General features: G+C 41.0%; 1 protein-coding gene across 2 annotated transcripts in view; it reads left to right on the forward strand.

The window, feature by feature from the left end:
• The window catches only part of LOC110509815 (astrotactin-2), a 471,341-nt gene that overhangs the window by 213,309 nt on the left and 234,428 nt on the right, over positions 1-23,604 (forward strand). For both annotated transcript variants that reach the window (XM_036967227.2, XM_090226889.1), the window contains exon 10: positions 1,138-1,275. In XM_036967227.2, coding sequence (XP_036823122.2) covers positions 1,138-1,275 — 138 coding nt within the window. The remainder of the gene's footprint in view (positions 1-1,137; positions 1,276-23,604) is intronic.

The following is a 23,604-nucleotide window of genomic DNA, read 5'->3' on the forward strand; positions in this document are numbered from 1 at the left end:
GATGGATGGGGAGAGGAGCAGGGGCCGATCAATGGGCTCCAGAGTGAGAGGTCGGAGGGAGCAGGGGACTGGCCGTCAGTGTCTTATTTATGAGTGGATATGACTATTGATCAGGCCTGAATCATTGTGTTCCTGTCTATATCCCAGGTCAAGGCCGGTGGCACGCTGCCCACTCCTCCGAGCACCTCTCTAAAGGACTACTGACAAAGAGCTTATAAAATTAGATATTGGCTGAAGTCTCCATATCATAATTCTGGGATGGCAAGGGTTTAACGTCAGTCATAAGGCCCATGACAGCCACCCTAAGCGACGCTGAGTAAACCATTAGCAGATGTTATGATTCATAGTAGATATATTTCAGTCTTTGATAATGATACACAATATACATTAGATTTTAATACAATTCTCTGAAATGTAGTTGTTACCTTTGTATTCAAGACGTTTTTTCCTTATTTATGGTTGTGGTTCTTATTCACCGATAATGAATGGAAATGCAGTTTTGATTGAGCCCACAATTTAGTACATTTTCACTTCATATTCCCAGGTCCATTAGTAGAAAGAATAATTTGCAGCTCTAGCTAATGACCCACGTTTTTCAGAGAACATTTTGTGCTTGATCAGCAATCAAACTGCACACTTAGAGTTTACACACAGAGATTAACAGTCATAAACTGGATGTAAAATGTTTAATGACAATTGTGTAATATGGTATAACGTTCATTTCCGTGGTAGAACTGCTGACTAGCACTACTGCTGTAGCACTTTTGAGTGACGGATGATACTGATGGAACTCGCATAGCATTGGTCAGGTGGTCAGAATTTTATTTAACATTGTGCACAGTAGCATGGATCAACATCTTATCTTTTCCTCATGTAAGCATTAGCTTTTTAGTTTAATTCTAAACATTATTTAATTATATGCATTTTGGTGCCACCTTCACATTGCTATCGATCCAGATGGCATTGACAACAAAGAAAAACTGTAAAATATGACACTGGCTCTACGTCAAAAGGACAAGCTCTTACCAGCTGTCACAATGCTGACTGATTTATATTTAGCTTACTGTTTAGTATGGAGGCTGAGCACGTTGTCGTCTTTTTTGACACTTAAGCATCTCGTTGTCTCTGTCAACGCAGGTCATCCTACAGCCTGGGTCAGGGTCTGTGGCTGCCAGTGAGTAAGAGCTTTGTGGTGCCACCGGTGGAGCTGTCAATCAACCCCATCGCCAGCTGCAAGACTGACGTGCTGGTGACAGAGGACCCTGGGGACGTCAGGTCAGTTTACCTTTAAAGATACCTATGTGTGGGCGGATATTTCTTTCCTGAGACCTGATCTAAGGTCAGTTTACTTCGAAAAGCACCTCTGTATTTGTTTGTTGAAATGTCAGATCTCTGGTTTACGGCAAATTCTTCCGTTAGCAAACACCTCAAACGCAATTTGTCAATCATTCTTTCCCAATTTCCATAAGGAGTCTTACCATTTACTTTTCATTCTGGAATTACAACATGATTGATAGACACACACGTTATTTCATGTTCAAAATGTTCATGTCCAGGTGTCACTTGGGTCATGTTAGTGTGCATAGCATTGTAGATGTAACCTGTCATCTCACAACAGAGAACTGCTAGCCACAGCACAACTGCCGTCACTGACCTCAGCAAATTATGTCAATAACTAAGTGGTTGTTGAAGGATAGATATGGTTATGCATTCAATCTAACACGGTCTGACACACTGTATATTTAAGTGATAATGCTCGAGAAGCCAGTGTTTGGAGAATATATTGGCACGGGTGTTGAGCTGAAGTCAAGGGCCGGTATACCGTGCCAATATATCTTCCAAACACCGGATTCGAGGGCATTATCACTTTATACAACGGATTACCAACATATTCAAATAGTGATTGACATATTTTCATTAAAAACGTTATTTTGATGAATTTATTCATACTATTTCATCCTTCCACAAGATATAATCCCCACAGAAATCTAGTGTATCTACCCAAGTCGGCTGGTCATTTGTTCTATTGGTTCGGTTGCCAGAGACGTTCAGTCTATGAACTCGACCTAGTCTTTCATTCTAAATGTTCCATTGACATACTGGTTGGCAACGTTCTTATCCCATCTACGGCTAACTTAGTCACGTCAGGCAGAATAACAGCAAAGTAGCTGCATTTGCATAAGCTGTTTTCTAGATACATTTATTTGGATATATCCATAACAATGAGCTAATGAGTCGTGATTTAGCCTGGCATTGAAAATGTGCTCTCTCGTCAGAATTGTTGTTCAGAGGAGTTAGCCAACAACACAGCTAACACAATCACTTCAAACTGAAACTGGAAAGATGGCTGTACCTTTTTTCAATTGACATTTCTTTGTATATATCCATCAAAATCATGCCAGCCTATTAATGATTTAGACTGGCTATGAAACGCTGCAAGTCTGTCTCGTCCCGACACGTTCATTATGTAATAAAACAGGCAGGGAGCAGGCCTCGAACCCTCGACCTTCTAGCCCGAAGTCCAGCGCGCTATCAACTGTGCCCCAAAAGCCTGCTTGAGTGGCAGAGTCGATATCCACACTTATAAACCCAGGGTCATTACAATTACTATGGGACAGCTAGAGATTGAATTTGAATATTGAAACAATGTTGCAAATGTCGGAGAGATAGACAGCAAGGATTAGACCCACCCGTTGTATATTCCATAATAGTGCATAGGTAGGCAACATTGATAAAAGCCACTTTTCAACAATTTCTTGTTTTATAATTGTTTGAAAACTACTTTAGTGTGTGGTCCATAAGTGATACAGTACATGTACTAATTGTCACAACATTAACAAATGGATGTAACATGGCGACAGGTAGAAATTAATTCGTTATTCTGGCGGAGATGCCTAATTGAGAGTCGATCACTCCCTTGGCAATAGTGTACATCTGTGCTTTCTACTGCAAAGTTCCTATCCCAGAAATAAGATTACTATAACAATGCCAATTATTTAGGACATGCGTTTGAATCAGCTTGAACTGAGGAGAATGTGGAGAATAATGTTGAGTTCTATAGCAGTGTCACTTACCGTGCCTTACAGTTAATATTGAATAATGTTCTTTCAGAACCTTTCTCGGGAAGCTACATTCACCAAACACTTGATCATACCTTATTTAACCGGGCAAGTCCATTAAGAACATATTCTATTTACAAAGACGGCCTAGCAAGAGGCCTTAAGAGGCATTATCGAACCTATGAACAAACAGGTAGAGGGATGATTTGTATTGGTCGTTTTAGAAAGCTGGTGCTGCTAGGCGATATTTTCTGTATTTTTAACTGGGGAAAAAAAGGTAATTACTCCATAGTGCGGTTTCTATATCTTGACGGCCTATCACTCAGTAGTGGTCTGGTGATGAATAGATTTAATTACAAGTTGAATTCTGGTTCCGAAGTAGAACACCAAATTGACCAGATAAAATGGAGTGGGTATCAAGCACAAGGTGAGACCCAAATTCAGACACAGGAGGAAGAGGGTTGGAGTCTTACAATGTTTATTCATCCAAAGGGGTGGGCAAGAGAATGGTTGTGGACAGGCAAAAATGTCAAAACCAGATCAGAGTCCAGGAGGTACAGAGTGGCAGACAGGCTTGTGGTCAAGGCAGGCAGAATGGTCAGGCAGGCAGGTACAAAGTCCAGAAACGGGCAAAGGTCAAAATCGTGAGGACAAGATAAAGGAGAATGCAAAAAGCAGGAGAATGGAAAAACCACTGGTTGACTTAGAAACATACATGACGAACTGGCACAGAGAGACAGGAAACACAGGGATAAATACATTGGGGAAAATAAGCGACACCTGGAAGGGGTGGAGACAATCACAGGGACATGTGAAACAGATCAGGGCGTGACAGTGGGAACTTGCCATTGTGGCTGCACAGTAGAGAGGCTACAGCCATTTGGGTTACAGCAATTAATCTCGGAGCCAACATGCCTTTATGAAAGGACAGTACATGTTCCCTGCTCAATTCCGGTGGCATCATTTCAGAAGACTGGGACTCTCAGAGGGACTGTGTGCGGGCTGTGTGGGCTCTGTGTGTGTGTGCATGTGGCATGCATGTACAATCACCTCTAAAATGACTGGCACCATTAATAAAGATAAACAATAAATAATACAAATACTGAGATAAATTGAATGCAAAAAAACCCCATTAATTCCCTTTTTATCCACTTTTCTCTCTATGCGTATTCTGACCTTGAATAGCATGCTATTCACCCGCTATTCGTTCGGGTGCAGATCTAAGAAATTAAAGTGTAGCGGAGGTATGTTTACCGATACGCCCAATTCTGACCTTGACTTCATTCCACCACTTTTACGCATGAGGAAACCATGAATAAGGTCGCGCGAACCTTCCGGTCCCTGTAATTTATAAGTTGATAAGAGCTATTGATAAGAGCCAGGTAAATTAGTCATCTGTTTGGAGGAGGGGATTGTAAATAGATATTGCAATTTAGATAATTTTTCCCTTATGAGACCAATGTGAAACCAGTCATATGGAAGCAAACTGAAAATCATATCAACATGACCAGTGGCAATTTTTGCATGTAAATCTTGGTGGGGTTTTGGGAGGATGCATGCCAGTAAAGCCACTACATACACAATACTAAACAATACATTAATTGCACTATAACGGTGACAAACGGTGCCCACAAAAATCTGTCCCAAAAGCAAAGTCCCAACAGCAGTCCGAACACCTTACTAATGCTACACCTGGCTATCAGCGGAGCCTTGTCTGGCAGCGAAACAGTTCATTCAGCCTAATCTACTGCCTTTAAATAAAAATATAGCGGATATGGCTGACTTGCTTAAACAAATGTGGTTTCTTCAGACAATTGAGATGTATATACTGTACTAAGGGGACGACAAGAGGATAAGAGGCAATTTCGATGAACATTTTAATGAGCAAGCTAGGACGGACATAGTCAATATAAATATTTGTTTAGCACTTCTGAAATGTATAGCGACATAATTCAGAACATGGGCCATTCTTAAAGTGTTTTCCCTGTACACCAAGTCAGAACCGTAGGATAAATAAAGGGGGCCTATAAGCAATCAAGCTCTTACAGTATTCAATGATTACATTTCTCTAAAACAGGTTATAGGCTACATGTGCACCACCAAGTCAGAACAGTAGGCAAAATTAAGAGTGGAAAATAGAGCAAATTATTAGGGTGAGGCACAAGGGTTACTAACAGTTTACAACACAACTTACACTTCATATTACTTTCTTAGCTACAGTATACATATCTCCCTGACATATTACAGAATTTATGCAGCAGCATACAAGACATTTGGACTCACCTTGTTGTGCTGTGCTCACTTGAACAGGAAAGTGTTGCAGCGGTTTGTCATCAAAGTCTGGTATTCTCTGGATATATGTTGCTTTCAAGACTCAGATAAATACAAGGTCCAATCATGATGACTTCAGTGATCATCAGGTCGTAGCTCTAGAAAGAGGCCTGAGTTCACGACATACAATTCCCAGTTGGATGACCGGTCAAAACGTAGTTTCCCAGTCAGAGCTAAAATTTTTTCCTGAGTTGCCAGTTGTCTTGATCTCACTCAAGTCAGATTTCCCAGTTCTGAGTTCATGCAGGATTGACAGCATGGCCAATGATAAATGTTTATCATTTTACGCTTGGAAAAAGAGACCCACACACCCACTCCACTAATAGAAGGCTAGTGATTGCTTTGAAATGTTTACAGATAGCCACTGATTCCTTTCCAACCACTCATTGTTGAATGAGTGTAATGTTTATATCCAATAGCCGATGAGCACTGATACAACGTATCTATAAATTCACTTCATTATTTCTCATCATATGATAAGGATTTGCCAGTAGATTGTCGACTTGATTCATGATGAGTGCTAGCTAAGTATGATGTTGGCCCAATCAAAGCTACTGTAGATATAATGTGATTTTACATATTTTATCTGTGGCCAATGACCTTGAGCCTTCTTGGATACACACTTCTAATGTAACTCTACGGCAGCACCCAAGGGGCTTGAAGTTTTTAGCTCTGCCCTTAGATTTGGCAGTGACATAGTGTCTCCATGATTGACAGAACATTGAGCCAATCACGGTGCCACTAGAGAACATTACCAACCCCTACGCTCCATATTTCCCACTGGCTGCCCCACCACCACAGAAAGCACTGAGCTAGGCTGAAACACCTGCATTTTGGAGCTGCCTTAAGAAAGGAAAAAAAGAGACCATGTTTTTATGGAAGCTTTATTAACAAAAAAAATATTTAAACTTAGTTTGACATTGTTTGGGAACTGATATGTGACACGTATTAACGCCAAAATAACATGCAAAACAGGCAACCACCCCCACCCCATTTTTTGTTATTTCATTATTTTTGTTATAAAAAATGTGGAGCTCAAAACAGATGAGGGCTCTGCATCATTCCATTCCGTTTACTTTTCTTTCCTCTGTCACATCAGTGTAGTTGTTCCTAAGGGTCACTGGCATTAGTGGATCATATTAGGCCAGCGTTGTGCAATAATTTGGGACATGTAGCCTATTTGAATCAGTACAGAGCTCAGACCACACCTATGAAGTTAAACCTGGAGCCTGGCGCACGGTTCACTGGACCTTTGTCATACAGTTCCATAACTAGTGAGGAATAGGGTAGATTTGTATGATTGTTCAACCCTTATTTAAAATTGTTCCAATATGTCATGGATTGCACCTGAATATGACAACTTTCAGGATGAATCAAACAACTGTATTTTTTATTCATCAATATTGTATGTGTAAAAGCTCTACAAACAATTTTTTTTGTGATTCATACATACTTTCCTAACTCCAAAATTGCAATTAAAGGAATGCCGTATTTAAAGGGAAGGCTTAAGATAAATGTACTGAAACCCTTATTGAATGAAAACTCCACACAAAAGTATGTAGGCCAGCAAGTGGGATGGTTTTCAGCGGTTTAATTACATGTATTCAGAGTGTGCAAGAGAACCACGCCTGCAAAGCCTGTTTACGAACCTGCATAAGGTAAAACCAACTACTGAGAAGTGCGTAGGAAAGGTGTGCTTAGGAAAGGCTTACATTTCCTAAAACGAAATCGGGCCCTTGCTGAGAGAAAGAGATTTTGTTTAACAAAAAGATTAGCTACTTTGTGCACCCTCACCTTGCGAGAATAATGACACTGAGCCTTTTTCTTTAATGTTTTGAGAATGGAGAACACATTGGGAGGGATCTTAGACCATTCCTCCATACATAATCTTTCCAGATCCTTAATATCCTTCAGAGTGCTCTTATGGACTGTGGTCTTCAATTCAAACTACATTTTAAATGGGATTCAAGTCCGGAGACTGAGATGGCCATGGCAAATGTTTATTTTGTTGTCAATTTACCATTTCTTTGTGGATTTGATGTGTGCTTGGGGTCATTGTCTTGCTGGAAGATTCACTTCTGAACAAGTTTCAGCCTTCTGGTCAGGGCCTTGGCTACATACAGTGCCTTGCGAAAGTATTCGGCCCCCTTGAACTTTGCGACCTTTTGCCACATTTCAGGCTTCAAACAAAGATATAAAACTATTTTTTTGTGAAGAATCAACAACAAGTGGGACACAATCATAAAGTGGAAGTAAACTTGTAGTAATCATGGCCAAATTACTGACCGGGCACACATCTCCAGGGGTCCCTCATGTATTTTGTTAGTCACTCTCACTCAGATATCATATTAACATGGCAAAATGTGTAGAATTGCAGTAAATTTGCTTTAAACACAGATCCCTCTGTAAGTATTAAATTATAGTTTTTGGTCCCAGTGCTGAGTTAATGTGAGGCAGTGTGTAGTGGCTATTTGTATAGCTACTAGGCTATTTGTTTGTAGATCAAGGTGAATGAAGCTACAGCAACCAATGTGATAATGTCTGGGGCCATTTTTGCATGTTTTTGATGTTCTCCAAACAACATTTAGAGTTTTTACATTTTATAGAAATTCAGTAAATGAGCCCCCCCACCCCCACCCCCTCACTAAAACTCTGACCCTGGCTATGGCCCTGCTCCTGGCTGAGGCAATCAGGTTTTTGGCTAAAATGTCCTGGTTCTTGGTAGAGTTCATGATGCCGTTGACCTTAACAAGGGTCACAGGACCAGTGGAAGCAAAACAGCCCCATAACATCAAAGATCCACCACCATCATTTACAGTAGGTATGATGTTATTTTCTATAAATGCATCCTTATTTCGACGCCAACCCCAAAGGTGGCTTGCGTGGCCAAAAAGTTATATTTCCGCCAATGCTATTTATCAAACTCCAGGCATTTATATTTGTTGGTCACTCTCAATAAAAGCTTTTTATATGGCAACTATTCCAAAGAGCCTATTGGCATTGAGGTTGTGTCTAATAACTCGATGCGACTGAGTTCTGTAATTCTCCAACTGAACCATCTTCCTCATTGTGCGTGGAGACAAGATATGCTTGCATCCACTACCAGGCAAGGAAACACCAACGCAGAGTGTCTTAAAACCTCTCTAGGCTAGGGGGCGGTATTTTCACGTCCAGATGAAAAGCGTGCCCAAAGTAAACTGCTTGCTACTCAGGCCCAGAAACTAGGATATGCATATGATTAGTAGATTTGGATAGAAAACACTCTGAAGTTTCTAAATCTGTTTGGATAATGTCTGTGACTATAACATAACTTAATTGGCAGGCGAAACCCCAAGGACAAACCAGCCAGGATTTTTTTGTTTGTTGAGGTGACAGTGTTTTCAATGTGGATCTAGATTTCTAAGGAACATGCTTGCAGTTCTTATTGCTTCCACTAGATGTCAACAGTCTTTAGGAATTGGTTGATGTTTTTCCTTTGAGTAATGAAGGAGTAGCCATTTCCTATCTGGGTGGATAGCCAAGTATACTGTTGCGACCTGAAGCTCGCTCCACTTTAATTTGATCCGTTATTGAACGCAGTTTAACCCGTCTTAAATTGTATCGATTATTTACGTAAAAAAATACCTAAAGTTGGATTAGCAAAGTTGTTTGAAATGTTTGGACAAAGTTTACAGGTAACTTATTAGATCATGTGTAGTCTTGTCGGGCGAGTTGGAACCAGTGTTTTTCTGAATCAAACGCGCCAAATAAATTGACATTTTGGAGATTTTGGAAAACAAAAGGACCATTTGTGATGCTTATGGGACATATTGGAGTGCCCACAGAAGAAGCTCTTCAAAGGTAGGCATGAATTATATCGTTATTTCTGGCGGGTTGAAATATGATTGTCATGTGTTTGTTTGATGGGGTGCTGTCCTCAGATAATAGCATGGTTTGCTTTTGCCGTAAAGCCATTTTGAACTCTGACATGGTGGCTGGATTAACAAGAAGTAAAGCTTTAATGTGGAGTATTGCCCTTGTGGTTGTATGAAAGTTAAATATTTAAAATAATTTATTTTGAATTTGGCCAGTTCACTGGATGTTGTCAAATCGATCCCGTTAACGGGAGTTGATCCCTAAGAAGGGTGTTGGGCCACCACGAGCCAGGACAACTTCAATGCACCTCGGCATAGATTCTACAAGTGTCTGGAACTCTATTGGAGGGACCATTCTTCATAATTTGGTGTTTTGTTGATGGTGGTGGATGACGTTGTCTTCGGTGCCGCTCCAGAATCTCCCATAAGTGTTCAGTTGGGTTAAGATGACTGTTACGGCCATGTCATATGGTTTACATCGTTTTCCTGCTCATCTAACCATTCAGTGACCACTCAACGCCTGTGGTTGGGGGCATAGTCCTCCTTTGGGGGCATAGCGAGGGTAGACAAAATTATTTTGGAGGTGACTGTATGCGTCTTGTGAAGGTCTTTGTGTGTGTGTGTGAGTGTGAAAAACAAGCATGTCTAATCTCTCCTCACTAATATAGCTGTCAGCTGCGTGAATGGACATCTGGGCCCAGCAAATTAACTCCTGTTGCAGGCACATGAAAATGCCCTTCATGCTCTAGTTACCTACTCTTGAAAACTTTGACTTGAGACCACAGTCTGCGCATAGTGAACAATGAACACTGTATGACTAGGAAGGAATAATGATCCACTATAGATCTTTTCTCTGTTATTAAACAGATACTTATTGTAGACAATGCCGCAGTACTGTATCTCCTTCGTATATTATGATAAAGCAACTCTGCTGTGGAAGGATGTCTATTAATGTTATTCAGTGAAAAATAGATCATTCTGCTGTAGCCCTTTCCACTCACAGCCCCTGTCATCCCATATACGGGTTGAAAATGGCAGATTTTGTCATTGATAAGCAGCAAAATTGGAACGCAGTGGCTGTATAGTAACATGCTATTCATGACGTCAAAGCTCAGGTTCTCCGCTTCACAGCTCTGTATGGGTTTTTGTCTGACAGTTGTTATAAACTTGAGCACCGCACGGGAAAAGATGCCCCTATCCCTCCCGCTAATTGCATATTTGTTGTCTGAGTGAGGGAAATGCTGTACATCGAGAGTAGTTGATGTGTTCTGAAAAATGAGACTTTGAGGATTATAAGAAATACCTCTTTGACGTCAACAAGCAAACTACACACCCGTGTAGTCCAAATGTGTGCTTCACTTCACTAAAACTAATTTAATTTACAGTATCAACGTTTATGATCCACAGTTACAAGGATGACATGCATTATACCCTGGGTTGTCCTGAACAGAATGAGCTTATGTTTGTCATCGTGAAGAAACTTTGCAGCTGCATACTTGAATGCACTCATGAGTCCATTCTATCCACACCAAAATTACAATTTGTTTGTCTGAAGTGCCTTTTGAAAGCCTAACACTGTAAGATCATATTTTATGACATGGCTAGCTATCAAATTATGCCCACCTGACCCAGATTGAGAGTTATAATGGAACATTTATGGATTGTGTAAACATCAACAGTTATTGTGTGATGGTGATGGAGGCTGTGTTCCAAACGAAAGTGTCCTTGCTTCAGTTCCTCAATCACAAAACTAGGAAAGAGTCATAAAAGTGCCTTGAAATTACTTAGGCACTGTGCACAGTTTGGAGAGGTGTGTTGCCACTTGGAGACACCAGTTAGACCTCTCACTCAAACCCATGTAACCCTAACCCTGTAATAATTTTTCATTATCGTGTACCTACTCTAAAATTTCAATGAATATTCATAAATATATTATGTTATATTACTGAATGTATCCAGAATATTTTCAGATTTCGTTATTGACAAATGTTGCGAAAAGTACAGTAAATGTAAAATGCACATAAAATCAATAGTGCAAAGTTTGGATTCAGTCTTGTGTCAGGTGAACTGTTGTGTCCTCACCTTAGGTCTGATAATTTCCCCATAATCTGTTCTCTTTCAATTGCTACCATGGTCATGCATATGCTTTTTATAGTTCTTTTGTTAAAAACATTTCAATTTGGCCATATCCGTATAGGCCCATTTTCACTCAGGAGTGTAAGGGGTAAAACAAACCCAACTGAGCTGTAGCAGTGGTTGTTTTCTTCCGCTGGGAGCGCAGGCATACTGAATGATTAATCCGTCTTAATTACTATTTAACATCACACCAGGAACTACATAATAACTTTTGAGAACATTAACGAAGGGAATGTATCATTGTATGAGTGATTAGATTGAGTTTCTGCAGAATAAATCTAATGAGTTATTGTATCGGGCTAATGATGAGTTCCTGCAACACGGGGAAGTGACTGTCAGACCTCATGAATAATGGAGTCTGATAATTATGCAAAGTGTTTTGGTTGGGGCAAATTCCTGTAGTGCCGAGCTACCCACTGATGATCTCTGAGAGTCAGTGACTGCGTCAGTCCGCCGTGATAGTCAGGATGGATGTATTGATGTGGAGCATTGAGACATTGCTCCAAGACTCCAAGGCTGAATGGAATTCAGTCGAACTCGTGTCTTTGTTTATTCTTTGGTTTTATTTGACCATGTGAAAAAGATACTGTGGAAATATCACAATCCAGGTAGAAATTACTTGAGGCCTAAGTACTAAATGACTACAATATTAATGCAGTACAAACTATGGATAAGACTACAATGCAAACAGATGACTAGTCATAATGGAAAGTACACCCAGCTACTTTTCATTAATCCTGTTCTCTCTTGTAGCGATTTTAAAGAGCAGAGGAGCCTTGCTCTAATGAATAATTAGCTAATGAGCTAATTATTTTTCTTCCCAATGCTTCGGAGCGGCTATGAGAAATGTTATGAGTTAAAAAGTGGATAAATATTAATTTGACGGGCGGTCTCTGAAGCGTTTTAAATTTCTGGTCTGTTTTGTAATATTTTTTTACCCCTTTTTCTCCCCAATTTCGTGGTATCTAATTGGTAGTTACAGTCTTGTCCCATCGTTGCAACTCCCGTACAGACTTGGGAGAGGCGACGGTCGAGAGCTGTGCGTCCTCCGAAACGCAACCCAGCTTCTTGACCCAATGCCGCTTAACACTGAAAACAGCAGCACCAATGTGTTGGAGGAAACACGGTACACCTGGTGACCGTGTCAGTGTGCATTGCGCCCAGCCCACCACAGGAGTCGCTAGTGCGAGATGGGACAAAAACATCCCTGCCGGCCAAACCCTTCCCTAACCCAGACGATGCTGGGCCAACTGTGCACCGCCCCATGGGTCTCCCAGTCGAGAAAGAGATTATCGACCAGCACTCCCCTCCTTTCTATTGGCAAATGTCCAGTCACTCGAGAATAAGATGAATGAGCTTTTTTCGAGATTCTCCTATCAGAGAGACTTGAACAATTCTAATAGTATATGCCTTGCAGATCACAAAGTAGTCAAAATTGGTGAAGTGAAATGAAAAAAAAAAACTTGTTTACATTTTTTTAAATAAATTTAAAACTGAAAAGTGGTGGGTGCATATGTATTCACCCCCTTTGCTATGAAGCCCCTAAATAAGATCTGTTGCAACCAATTACCTTCAGAAGTCACATAATTTGTTAAATAAAGTCCACCTGTGTGCAATCTAAGTGTCACATGATCTGTCATATGATCTCAGTATATATACACCTGTTCTGAAAGGCCCCAGAGTCTGCAACACCACTAAGCATTGGGCAAAAATCCCAGTGGCTAGATGTGCCAAGCTTATAGAGACATACCCCAAGAGACCTGCAGCTGAAATTTCTGCAAAAGGTGGCTCTACAAAGTATTGACTTTGGGGGGTAGAATAGTTATGCACGCTCAATTTTTCTTTTTTTGTCTTATTTCCCAATAAAACATATTTTGCATCTTCAAAGTGGTAGGCATGTTCTGTAAATCAAAAGATACAACCCCCCCAAAATCCATTTTAATTCCAGGTTATAAGGCAACAAAATAGGAAAAATTCCAAGTGGGGTGAATACTTTCGCAAGCCACTGTACAGGGTGTACCGGTGTAGGGGTACATGTTAATCGAGGTCATTTGTACATACATAAAGTGAATATTCATAGATAATAAACAGTGAGTAGCAGCCTTGGCATTTGATTAATTGGGTGGCATTTGATTAATTGTTCAGCAGTCTTATGGCTTGGGGGTAGAAGCTGTTTGGACCTAGATTTGGCGCTCTGTTACCACTTGCCGTGTGGTAGCAGAGAAAACAGTCTATGACTTTGGTGAACGGAGTCTTTGACTATTATTTTGGGACCTTCCAATGACACCACAATATATACAATACCTGTCTTTGGACGCACCAACTATTCAAAGGGTTTTTCTTTATTTTTACTATTTTCTACATTGTAGAATAATAGTGAAAACACCTACTATAAAATAACACATATGGAATCGTGTAGTAACCCAAAAAATGTTAAACTAACCAAAATACATTTTATATTTGAGATTCTTCAAAGTAGCCACCCTTTGCCTTGATGACATTCTTGGCATTCTCTCAACCAGCTTAATCTGGAAGGCTTTTCCAACCGTCTTGAAGGAGTTCTCACATATTCTAAGCACTTGTTGACTGCTTTTCCTTCAGTCAGCGGTCCAACTCATCCCAAACCATCTCGATTGAGTTGAGGTTGGGTCATCTGATGCAGCACTCTCACTCTCCTTCTTGGTCAAATAGCCCTTACACAGCCTGGATGTGTGTTGGGTCATTGTCCTGTTAAAAATAAATTATACTTTTTTTAAAATGTATTTTTTATTTAACTAGGCAAGTATGTAAAGAACAAATTCTTATTTACAATGCCTGCCTACCCTGGCCAAACCCAGACGATGCTGGGCCAATTGTGCGCCACCCTATGGAACTCCCAATCACAGCAAGATGTGAATTCTAAATAAATCACATAGTGTCACCAGCAAAGTACCCCATCACACCTCATCCTCCATGCTTCACAGTGGGAACCACACATGCAGAGATAATCCATTCACCTACTCTGCATCTCACAAAGACACGGCGGTTGGAACCAAACAACTCAAATTTGGACTCTTCAGACCAAAGGACAGATTTCCACCAGTCTAATGTTCATTGTTCGTGTTTCTTGGTCCAAGCAAGTCTCTTCTTATCTTGGGTGTGCTTTAGTAGTGGTTTCTTTGCAACAACATGCAGACTCCTTTGAACAGTTGATGTTGTGATGTGTCTGTTACTTGATCTTTGTGAAGCATTTATTTGGGCTGCAATTTCTGAGGCTGGTAACTCTAATGAACTTATCATCTGCAGCAGAGGTTACTCTGGGTCTTCCTTTCCTGTGGTAGTGCTTATGAGAGCCAGTTTCATCATAGCGCTTGATGGTTTTTGTGACTGCACTTGAAGAAACTTTCTAAGTTCTTGAAATGTTCCGGATTGACTACATGATTCCATATGTGTTATTTCATAGGTTTGATGTCTTCACTATTATTATACAATGTTGAAAATAGTAAAAATAAAGAAAAACTTGAATGAGTAGGTGTAATATAACTTTTGACTGGTAGGGTGTTTTTTTCCCTTTAGTTTAGGCAAGTCAGTTAAGAACAAATTCTCATTTACATTGAAGGCCAAACCCGGACGATGCTGGGCTAATTGTTCACCACCCTATGGGACGGTGGTTGTGATTCAGCCTGGAATTGAACCAGGGTGTGTAGCGACACCTCTAGCACTGAGATACAGTGGTACTCCCGACCGCTGCGCCACTCGGGAGCCCCATATATATGTGGGGAATACAATCATCCCAGCTCTGCAGAATTTCCTGCGAAGAGACAGAATCATGAGATCATTTGTTTTGGTACTGTCCACATGTAGCTTGTTTTTGATCACATGTGCCTTATGGTCAGAGGCCGAGCAGTTGCCATATCAGGCAGTGATGCAACCCGTCAGGATGCTCTCGATGGTGCAGCTGTAAAACCTTTGACGGATCTGAGAACCCATGCCAAATATTTTCAGTCTCCTGAGAGGGAATAGGTTTTGTCATGCCTTCTTCACGACTGTCTTGGTGTGCTTGGACCATGTTAGTTTGTTGGTGATGTGGATGCCAAGGAACTTGAAGGTCTCAACCTGTTCGGTCCTCCTTTTCCTGTTGTCCACAATCGTCTCCTTTGTCTTGCTCACGTTGAGAGAGAGGTTGGTGTCCTTGCACCACATGGTCAGGTCTCTGACCTCCTCCCTATAAGCTGTCTCATCGTTGACGGTGAACAGGCTACCACTGTTGTGTCATCATCAAACTTAATGATGGTGTTGGAGTCGTGCCTGGCCATGAGTCATGAGTGAACAGGGAGTACAGGAGGGGACTGAGCATGCACCCCTGAGTAGCAGCGTGGCAGATGTGTTGTTACCTACCTTCACCACCTGGGTGCGGCCTGTCAGGAAGTCCAGGATCCAGTTTCAGAGGGAGGTGTTTAGTCCCAGGGTCCTTAGGTTAGTGATGAGCTTTGAGGGCACTATGGTGTTGAACGCTGAGCTGTAGTCAATGAATAGCACTCTCACATAGGTGTTCCTTATGTCCAGGTGTGAAAGGGCTGGGAATAATTTTGCACGCCCAATTTTTCAGTTTTTGATTTGTTAAAAAAGTTTGAAATATCCAATAAATGTCGTTCCACTTCCTGATTGTGTCCCACTTGTTGTTGATTCTTCACAAAAAAATACAGTTTTATATCTTTATGTTTGAAGCCTGAAATGTGGCAAAAGGTCGCAAAGTTCAAGGAGGCTGAATACTTTCGCAAGGCACTGTATCTTAAAGATGGTTTTTGGTAATTGTGGTCATACTACACCTGTGATGGACACATTGTGATGCAACTATAACAATTTATTTCACTACCCAAGGTAATCATCTCTACATCTCCACATCACTGCTACAATACATTTGACTGCATAACATTAACATGGAATATGAAGGAGATACTGTACACGGTTTTCACCCACTCTCCGTTGAGCTCCTTTACCAATTATATACCCACTTGTACTGTATGTAGGAGAGGACAGAGGCTTTCTCTGACAATCTCCTCTTATTAGCCATCTCTAGCCACTGTGATGTACGATTAGATCAGCTGATCGATACCCTCACAAACACTACGCTATACATGCTAGCCTGAGTGACCTTCAGTCAGCTATGCCATTGGAAGCTGAATACCAAGCGGGTTGCCTTTAAAGAATACCGGAGGTACTCTGTGTACTGTATTCAAGGGGTTATAGAGTTCGCCAGCTTGTAGGCATGCAAACAGGTAACGAGTTACCTCTGGTTTGTGCAGCCATTCCTATGGAGAATATTAATGGGGAAATAATAGGGTTTTGGGATAAATTACGAAAAATAAGGTCTGGATAATACAGGCTTTTGAGATCTTATACATTTTGTTATATGAGATATCAGTCAGTTAACATGACCTTTATTAATTATGAATCCTTTATGTGCTTTGTGCTTTTTTATGTACTTTCACAGAAAGTTATATGTTAGCCAATTAAGATTATATCGTAGAACAAAATGTATACGATCTCCTAAGCCTGTGTTTACCGCAGACCTTATTTTCTGCGATTATCCAAAAACCCTACAAAAACGTCATTAATTTCCCTATAGACTTTGGCCAGCGAGCCATGGTAGAGTTAGTGCCTACAAAAACACACCATTACTCTTGCTCACTATTGTTGGGTTTGCAATTGAATCAGCCAACAAACCGTAATTCCATAAAACATGTTGGGGTGAGAGAAATTCCATTGCAGTTTTTTCGTGATCAGATTACACGGGAAAATGCCTTACCCTGTTAAAATACCGTATTCCAGACTTCTCTGGGCTAGATTTTGATTGGGTTGCAGTCAATCTGGGCTGTGTTGGGTGTGGCTCACCTGGTCTACAATCTGATTGGCTCATCACAAACCTCAATGAATCATCACCCCAACAAAACAGAGATTGGTTTTATTTTAAATGTTTCTTCCAGCTGAGCCAAATAAGACCAGGCTGTTGAAAAACCACTTCATGAATCTTCCAATCAATGGCACTTCAAGCTTTTGAATTGTGCTCATAGACCAGTGCTCTGTTAATACCAGGTTGCTGATAACGTGGAGAGGTCTATGGCAGCCCGGACTGGTGAGGGATAGCCCAGTCCACCTCAAACACTCCATCTCCCACAATCCCTTGCAAGGTCATAGGCTACCTCAGGAAATCGGCACCTGGGACCAAAACAAATGAATAAACCAACTTTTAATTTTAAACCTCTGTCGAAAAATATGCTTTATGGGCCACCCACAATCAAACTAAAGGACCTTTGATCAATCTTTGTTTTATCACTTCGGTTTCATTCATCCCAGAGCTTTCTATTAAGATTAAAGAAAGAATGGGATTGGGTTATGCACTCCCAATCTGACAAAAGTATCTGATGAGACTCAGGCCGAGCAGGAACAAATGCATTAATCAAGTGTGTGGCACACCAATTAACGGAGTCACTGCACGGGTACTGCTCTAACGTTAGTCCCAGCGTTAGTCATGTGATTCATCACCCAGTAGGGGGAAGGCCAGATCACAGATTAATAACAAGTAGATTAGAGTAACTGTTAAGATGCTACTGCAGCCAGCATCTGCACTATGTGCCAGAAAGGATATTCCTGACATAATAATGGCTTTAGAAGTAGACTACCTGTATTTAATTGATCAGTATTCTCTGACACATGACACAAGCTCAAGGGTAGGACAGCCTCATTGATCATATACAGCCAGTTACATTTGATGTATTATGTGACGTAGAACAATTACTAATTTCAAATGCAAGCTCTTCCGAACATTGTGTAGTACAACATAGGGCAGTGCATGTATTTGGATGACTCCTATTTGTGTTATGTTTTTATTTTAGAAGATTTTGCATTAGCTGTCTTTGCATCAAGTTCATTTTTTTCACTATAGAAGCTCAGCCATGTGTGAGGAGAAGTGTTATCATTCTCCACACGGCCACACAACCCATTATTTCTTTCTGTAGCAGCTCACCTTCCTCCCTCAGTATTTTCTTCAGAATTTAGGAGTCATTTGTCAATGCTTTGTGTGTAAGTCAAGCTCAGATGACGCACAGAAAGCCATGTGTTACTGTTGCAGGATGCAAGCTAGCCTAGAAAAGAGAGCTGCCAAAAATAAAGAGAAAGCGAGAATGGGGTGTGTGCATGTGGGAGAGAGAGAATCTGAGAGAGAGAAAGAGAGAGGGGGGGTTTGAGGGAGAGAGAGAGACCCAGGCTAAGGGCAGATTTGTTGGCTTTCAGCAAGGTGCTACTGTGAAGCATTTCAGTGTGATTGTGCCGTAGGTGCGTAAAGCATGACAGGGCTATGCGAGGGAACACATGACTAATGATTATTTATTAACTTTAAACCGGTGCTAGTAAGGGCAGATAAGAGATAAGAGTTAAGAGTGGCAGCGCCCCCAAGGGAGTGCTGACGAGAGGTCCCACATACCGTGTGTGTGTGCAGGTGCGTGTGTATGTGGGTTTGTGTGTGTCAGAGCAGAGAAATTTGACTTGGCCAGGTACAGAATGAGAAGGGGCTATATATAGCAGGGTGGTTTTATATGCTGCATTTGGGTTTTTCTAGGACTGCACAGATTGGGTAGAGGGCAGGGAGTATGAAAGGTTACTTGCTGGAGGTACATTTCTGAAGTGCTTTCAAGATATATATTTGTTTATTTTTTAGAATCTTCCTTATCAATTGTATCTTTAAGGACATCTTTCCATTTTCCTTTTCCACCTGTCATATTTACAGTAGTGCAGACATTGTTATACACTTGCTATTTTAATATTACATGTCTTTTTATCACATTATTTGCCTTCAAGGGGAAGCTAAAATCCTCATTCTGTCACGCCTGCTCCCACTCCCCCTCTCTGGCGCCAGAGTGCCCTTCATTAAGCACACCTGTCACCATCATTACGCGTAGCTGCGCAGTACTGGACTCACCTGGCCTCCATTCATTTGTTGATTACCCCCTAAATATCTGTCTGCTCCTCAGTTTATTCCCTGTGTCAGCATTAATGTCATTATTTTTTCCCTGTCTAGACGCTGTTCCTGCCTGTACTTGCTTCTCGGTCTCCTCTACACATATCTTGTCTGATTCCTTTGGCTGAGGGCATTTCTCTGCCATATACTACTGCCTGCAGTGGACCAGCCTCAAATGGAAATGGAACAGTCATTGACTATAGAAACGTCCCTTTTTCAGGACCCTGTCTTCCAAAGATAATTCATAAAAATCCAAATAACTAGGCATACTGCAAGAAGGCATGAGGACTGCAAATGTGGCCAGGGCAATAAATTGCAATGTCCGTACTGTGAGACGCCTATGACAGCGCTACAGGGAGACAGGATGGACAGCTGATCGTCCTCGCAGTAGCAGACCATGTGTAACAACACCTGCACAGGATCGGTACATCTGAACATCACACCTGTGGGACAGGTACAGGATGGCGGCAACAACTGCCCTAGTTACACCAGGAACGCACAGTCACTCTCACAATCCGCAATAGGCTGAGAGAGGCTGGACGGAGGTGTTGTGGGCCTGTTGTAAGGCAGGTCCTCACCAGACATCACCTGCAACAACGTTGCCTATGGGCACAAACCCACCTTCGCTGGTCCAGACAGGACTGGCAAAAAGTGCTCTTCACTGACGAGTCGCAGTTTTGTCTCACCAGGGGTGATGATCGTATCCGCGTTTATCGTCGAAGGAATGAGCGTTACACTGAGGCCTGTACTCTGGAGCGGGATCGATTTGGAGGTGGAGGGTCCATCATGGTCTGGGGCGGTGTGTCACAGCATCATCTGAATGAGCTTGTTGCCATTGCAGATCTCAACGCTTCCCTCATGTGGTACCCCTCCTGCAGGCTCATCCAGACATGACCCTCCAGCATGACAATGCCACCAGCCATACTGGTCATTCTGTGCATGATTTACTGCAAGACAGGAATGTCAGTGTTCTGCCATGGCCAGCGAAGAGCCCGGATCTCAATGCCATTGAGCATGTATGGGTCCTGTTGGATCGGAGGGTGAGGGCTAAAGCCATTCCCCCCAGAAATATCCGGGAACTTGCAGGCGTCTTGGTGGAAGAGTGGGGTAACATCTCACAGCAAGAACTGGCAAATCTGGTGCAGTCTCCTCCTCCGAGGAGATGCACTACAGTACTAAATGCAACTTGTGGCCACACCAGATACTGACTGTTACTTTTGATTTTGACCCCCCCTTTGTTCAGGGACACATTATTCAATTTCTGGTTCAGTTTGTGTCTCAGTTGTTGAATCTTGTTATGTTCATACCAGTATTTACACATGTTAAGTTTGCTGAAAATAAATGCAGTTGACAGTGAGAGGACGTTTCTTTTTTTGCTGAGTTTATGTGGATTGATTGTTGTTATTCCATTTTCTCTTTGCTATTCCAGGAGCCATTTACAAGGCAGGCAATGATAGAATCAAATAAGAAATTGACGCACTAGTTTTATGACGTAATCTGCCTACCCTGCAAACGCAAACACTACACGGCATAAATAGACAACATGGCTTATTATTTTCCTTTCTCATGAGAACTGTGAAATAGTTTTTATCTTCTTACCAAAATACTAGTCACAGACCAGTATATTGAAATAGATATTTGAAAATACTTTTTAGAGTAGTTCTTGCAATATAAGTTGTTTATGGTGATGTTAAAATGAGGGGTGTGGGGGTAAAATGAGGGGTAAAAATCAAAGTAATGAGCGATTGGATCATCTCTAACAAATCAGAGTATCAAAGTCAATTAATCATGTTCTTGCTCTAACCCAACCTTTTGGTTTATGGGATGAATCAGAGAGTCTAGAATGGATTTCCATTCTAGAAATCATCAGGGAGGTACTCAGATCCAGACTCATTGCGGAGAAGAAACTAAGGTATGTGGGTGTGGAATAGTGTTTGGCCGGAGCAAGTCTGCAGGACCGTGTAACCTGTCTCTACTCTACTCTTCAATGCCCCTAGAGGCAGAAAAACCTCACAAATGTTTCCCCACTGTGGCCTTGCTTTTTTATGTCTGGAATTGAGGTGATACCTGGAGGACTTTACATTGAAATCTGAATCTGTACAGTTAACAATGAAGACTGAATGATGCTGCAGTAAGGGACAAGGCCTGTCCTCTTTCTTCCCCCTCTTTTTCCTCCATCCTTTGAGTTTTCATTATAAAGCCTATTTAATCTTACCATATGTGAGGTGTGAAATGCATATATTCTGTACTATTCAGTATGATTTCAGACACAAATGGTATATACTGTATAAGCAACAAAAGAAATGCAGTGCTGTCAGTTCAAATAGGTAAGTTATTCACTTGCGCATTGACTGCATCCACACAAACAAATTGGCGAAACACCACCTACACTCAAACAAAGCTGCTGAGCCATTCCAAGCACTTTACCATGGCCTTCAAAATGCATTGGAGTTAAACAAAACCATTTTCTATATAATAAATGTGGAGAGCTACAGTGCCTTCAGAAAGTATTCACACCTCTTGACTTTTTCCACATTTTGTTGTGTAACAGCCTGAATTTAACATGTATTAAATATATATATTTTTTGTCACTGCCCTACACACAATACCCCATAACGTCAAAGTGGGATTATGTTTTTCAACATTTTACAAATTAATGAAAAATGTCAAGCTGAAATGTCTTGAGACATTAAGTATTCACCCTTTTGTTATGGGAAGCCTGAGTAAGTTCAGGAGTAAAAATGTGCTTGACAAGCCACATAATCCTTTGAATGGACTATGTGTGCAACATGATTGTATAATGCATTGAATTTCAAACACAAATTCATCCACAAAGACCAAGGAGGATTTTCAATGCATTGATTGCAAAGGACACCTATTGGTAGATAGGTCAAAATTAATCAAGCAGATATTGAATATCCCTTTGAGCTTGGCTAAGTTATTAAATATTCAACAGATACAGGCGTCCTTCCTAACTCAGTGACCGAGAAGGAAACCTCTCAGGGATTTCACCATGAGGCATGCAGGACAATAATCTAAAACACACGGCCAAATCTACACTGGAGTTGCTAACCAAGGAGGCAGTGAATGTTCCTGAGTGGCCGAGTTTCAAATAAATATACTTGATAATATATGGTAAGATATGAAAATTGTTGCTAGCAATGATCAACAAACAATTTGACAGAGCTTGAATATTTTTTACAAGAATAATGGATACATGTTGCACAGCTCTTCGCGACATACCCAGAAAGACACAGCTGTAATCACTGCCTAAGGTGCTTCTACAAAATATTGACTCAGGAGTGTGAATAATTACAGTACCAGTCAAAAAGGTATTTTTTTCCGCATGGTTTTTCTTTAGTTTTTCTATTTTCTATGTAGAGTACAAGTGAAATCACATTTTATTGGTCACATGCACATTGTTAGCAGATGTTATTGCGAGTGTAGCGAAATGCTTGTGCTTCTAGTTCCGACAGTGCAGCAATATCTAACAAGTAATCTAACAATTTCACAACTACCTAATATACACAAGTAAAGTAATGGAATAAGAATATAAACATGGATGAGCAATGACCGAGCAGCATAGGCAAGATGCAATAGATGGTATAAAATACGTTATATACATATAAGATGAGTAATGCAAGATACAGTTGAAGTTAGAAGATTACATATACTTAGGTTGGAGTCTTTAAAACTTGTTTTTCAGCCACTCCACAAATTTCTTGTTAAGAAACTATAGTTTTGGCAAGTTAGTTAGGACATCTACTTGGTGCATGACACAAGTAATTTTTCCAACAATTGTTTACAGACAGATTATTTCACCTATAATTCACTGTATCACAATTCCAGTGGGTCAGAAGTTTACATACAGAAGTTGACTGTACCTTGAAACAGCTTGGAAAATTCCAGAAAATGATGTCATGGCTTTAGAATCTTCTGATAGGCTAATTGACATAATTTGAGTCAATTGGAGGTGCACCTGTGGATGTATTTCAAGACCTAACTTCAAACCCAGTGCCTCTTTGCTTGACATCATGGGAAAATCAAAAGAAAGCAGCCAAGACCTCAGAAAAATAATTGTAGACCTCCACAAGTCTATTTCCAAACACCTGAAGGTACCACGTTCATCTGTACAAACAATAGTACGCAATTATAAACACCATGGGAACAAGCAGCCGTCATACGGCTCAGGAAGGAGACGCATTATGTCTCCTAGAGATGAAAGTAC

Source organism: Oncorhynchus mykiss, chromosome 29 (genome assembly GCF_057628025.1).
Source record: "Oncorhynchus mykiss isolate SJ-2025 chromosome 29, ASM5762802v1, whole genome shotgun sequence".
NCBI classification, from domain to species: domain Eukaryota; kingdom Metazoa; phylum Chordata; class Actinopteri; order Salmoniformes; family Salmonidae; genus Oncorhynchus; species Oncorhynchus mykiss.